Here is a 3,756-nt window from a genome sequence, read left to right on the forward strand (position 1 = left end):
CGGCACCGCGGTTGCTGGGGGCGCCCCTGATGATTTCCAAAGGCGAGATGCTGAAGGAAGATAATGATTTCCTTTCTGTGAAGCGTCGATTTGACGCAGGCGATGATAATCTCGGCGAAGTAGCATCTGATAGTGACTCCAATACGACGAAACCCAAGCCTAAAGTGGTACAAATACCTGGTATCGAACCACTTATCATAGATTCTCACCGTCGAGAGAAACTTCTGAAGTCGAAGAAGAAGCTGCTTAAATACAAGGGCAAAGGGTCGAAATTGGTCTTCGATGAAGATGGGAACCCGCACGAAGTGTATGAAATGGAAGATGAGGACGACTTCAAGAAACAGGGTTCTGCAGATGCGCAGCGGGCCAAGTTCCTGGAGCTAGAGGCCGAGCGGACTAGACTTGCAGATATCCGCGACAAAGAAATTGCGAAACAAAAGAAACGGGAGAGAAAGGAGAAAAGGAAAGAAAGGGCAAGACTGGCCAAGGAAACAGGCGACGCTGGAGGGTCAGCAGTGCTTGCGCCATTTGATGAAGACATTGAAGGAGATGATGACCTTAGCCAGGCTTCCGGCACCGGGCAAGTTCCCGGAGAGGCCCATCTGAGTAAAAAGCAAAAGAAATGGTCCCAAGACTCGTCTGGGGATGAACATGGGGAGAAGAAGGGCCGCGGCCGTTCGAAACGTAGTCAGGCAAATGGGCCCGTTGCGATTGAAACTTTGGAGGATCTGGAGACTCTTGCTGCTGGGCTTCTGGGCTAATGGAATTCTAAGGCTAGATAATTGGTGTCATCAAAATTTTCAAACCCATTTTTTTGTATACGTGACATATGATTATACGGATATCCCATTTTTGTTATAACTATCTCATGTGTAATGTGATCAAAAGATGCTCCAACATCAGTTGAGCAGTTTTGCTTTTTGAAGATTCATGGGCTCATCCCTGCGTTTTAATATGGGAAGCTATAAGTCACAATCTCATATTACATTCAATGTAACGATGAAACATGATGAAGCTTGTAACATCATCGGGGTAAATTCATCTCACCACACTTGGCCATTTTTATTTCGCATGATATCAAACTTTGTTTGACAGCTCACTGGCATGGGTTGTAGTCGATTTTGTCATTCAGGCTATTATTACTCTATTATGCCGAGCAGTAATATCAGCATACCTGGAGTGTAGGATCAAAACCCATCAATCGTATCCATGCCCATAGCTCTAGGATCATTATATGCCTGGGGGCATTGAGTTCCCAACGGTCAATGGATAATTTGTCCCTCCATTCTCCAGCTCCAGCTCCAGCTCCAGCTCCAGCTTGGTGTTCAGTGCTCTTTCGTCAAAACAGCTGGCTATCCTGGGGGCGAGGCAACAATTAGCGTATTTTTTAGAGTGTACATTAGTGTATTAAATACGTGAAAACTACTGGATTATATGAGAGAGCGACTGTATTGGCGTGTTTTAGTGTAATTTATGTAATCTATTTGATCTAGCCCTAATTAATATCATGAGAATGGAACTCCTTCCAACATCCTCTTTTCAAGCAGAGAGGAATATTATTACATGCTTCACAACCATATCTTGTCCTTGGAGCTCTTCCTTTATTCTCCCCTGCTACCTTTCTTTTGTACTGACACCAGGCACAAGTTTGAGTATATGGCAAGGAGATCCGATGGTGATTTAGATCTAGATTTGATCGAGTAGTGGGTAGAGGATTTGAGTATTGAAAGAGTTGAAGATAGAGCTGTTGACGGAACTGCACATGAGATAGAGTAGTAGTGCCAGAGCCAGTAGTAGCCAGTCGAGATGAAGGATATAAGCATTGACAATAGCATGGTCAATAATCCAGTACAGAATTACCAACCAGGTCCGATTAGTGGGCATATGAGTCTCATAGAAAGCTCTATACTGATTTGCTAGGTCAATCCCATTCATATTATGATTGTAATCATCAATAATGGTAGGAATCTTCACAGCTTTTTGCCAGTTATCTCTAAATATTCTCCGGATTTGAGGGTCATTAGTAGAGCTCAATCCTGGGCGCTTTTTGATACGTTCAACAAAGCTGTCTGGCAGATGAATTGTAGACAGTAGTAATACTATGTTATTGTCTTTCCATCCAAGACAGAGAATCTCATTTTGAGGTATTATACACAGAGTATTGAAGGGAATATGAGAGGATAATCCAGAGTTCTTCAGTTCTTGCAGAAGAGGAGGCAGATTGACAGAATGAGTGGTTCCACAAACTTCAATTCCTTGCTTTCAAAGATAATGAAATAGAGCAACAGATGTGAAGTAGTTATCCATATAAATTGAGTAATCAGTAACCTCTTTACTGTTATTCAACTCTGAATGCTCCTTGGAGCTCTGCTGCTTGGAGCTCTGCTGCTCGAAGCTCTGCAAGAATACAGGCAGCCGTTTAATCAATTCCACCACAAGAGATCCAGTCTTGGTTAATCCTGGAGTCCGGAACATCGTATTTATGCGGAGATTATCATGAGACATGGAAAAGGTTCAAAGATATCTTTGTTCTTCTAGTTCAAAGACCTTATATCCCTGTCTGATTGGTTTCTGAGACATCTTAACTGTGTATTTGAACCGTCCAAAGAACCGAATCATCATCTCATCAATGGAGAGATTTGAACCTGGGTTGTAGTATTTCTGGCATGCTGTATGGAAGTTGGAGTATAAAGGCTCTAGCTTCTGTATGTAGAACGGAGTAGGAGGATTCCAGCCTGTGAGGATTGAATATATGAATAATATCTCTTGATCTGCTCAAATCCACTATTGTGTCATATGAAATCTTGATGAATGAAGTGGCCCCTGTACATCATTCCTGTTCCAATAGTTCCCAATTGCTGAAGACTTATGTACTCTCATATAGATAATCTGCTCAAGAAATACCTTGATTTCTGCAGGAGTAGTTGGCTGCCAATCCTGTGGATTGATGGCTGAATTCCTTGATATCTGAATCTCTGCGTAGGCATTGGTGGAACTGGCAATATTCTGAATATCTGCCTCTGAGATATAGAGAGAGAATAGGGTGTATGGATTCTATGGATCAATATCATTGGACAGATCGACAGCTAGGGGGCGATGAGGAGATTCCATAGGTTTGAATCTAATACTCTCAAGAGATGGAATGTCTGCAAGAAGTGCATTGATAGATTGCTTTCCCTTTACACCTGTTTTTGTACTGTCTAATAAAAAAAATCAGTCAATCTGATTAAAAGAAGCATTGAAGGATTGGAAATCACCTGTAGAATCCATATTTCTATTCCAGAGTGGGCAGGGTGGCCAGGGGTGTCACATCCACGGTGGATATGAATAACGTGATCACTCACCTAACGACCGCTCCTACCTAACGATCGCTCATTTACAATTCAACAAGATTATTAAAATCTACGATATCTCAATAACGCAATTAGATATTAAAATTATATATTAACCATTAAAAGTACATACAAAATACACTATAAAAATATAAATAGTTAATGTAGTAAATACCTGCTGGGTTTGATAATTCGCTCAGAATGTGAAACTCGCTGTCCAGCAGTGTTGGAGTCAGCAGAGGCAGCAGCAGCTGCACTTGATGCTGAATCTGCAGAATCTGCAGTAAAAATCTCAATCAGACTCTGATTTCCTGATTTGAGAAATGGGTTTTGCTTTTTTGACTGTATTGACGTTGTTGAAGCTCGCGCAGGTTGCTGCTTTGAAGAGATCTGCTCAGCTTGCTTTCTCAATTGCATTGAAGAA

At 41.8% G+C, this 3,756-nt stretch overlaps 2 protein-coding genes across 2 annotated transcripts in view; one reads left to right on the forward strand and one right to left on the reverse strand.

Annotated features, from left to right (window-relative positions):
- HCAG_01076 (hypothetical protein) overlaps window positions 1–761 on the forward strand; it is a gene marked incomplete at both ends in the record, with an annotated part of 2,424 nt that extends 1,663 nt beyond the window's left edge. The window contains one exon of the mRNA XM_001543980.1: window positions 84–761. Coding sequence (XP_001544030.1) covers window positions 84–761 — 678 coding nt within the window. The remainder of the gene's footprint in view (window positions 1–83) is intronic.
- A 925-nt stretch (window positions 762–1,686) lies between these two features.
- On the reverse strand, window positions 1,687–2,505 carry HCAG_01077 (predicted protein; the record flags this gene model as incomplete). The annotated part of the gene is made up of 2 exons (XM_001543981.1): window positions 1,687–2,069; window positions 2,337–2,505. The coding sequence occupies 2 exons, from the start codon at window positions 2,503–2,505 to the stop codon at window positions 1,687–1,689; spliced, it is 552 nt and encodes a 183-aa protein (XP_001544031.1).
- Between the last annotated feature and the right edge of the window lie 1,251 nt (window positions 2,506–3,756).

Source organism: Histoplasma capsulatum, genomic scaffold, assembly GCF_000149585.1.
Source record: "Histoplasma capsulatum NAm1 scaffold_1 genomic scaffold, whole genome shotgun sequence".
NCBI lineage: Eukaryota > Fungi > Ascomycota > Eurotiomycetes > Onygenales > Ajellomycetaceae > Histoplasma > Histoplasma mississippiense.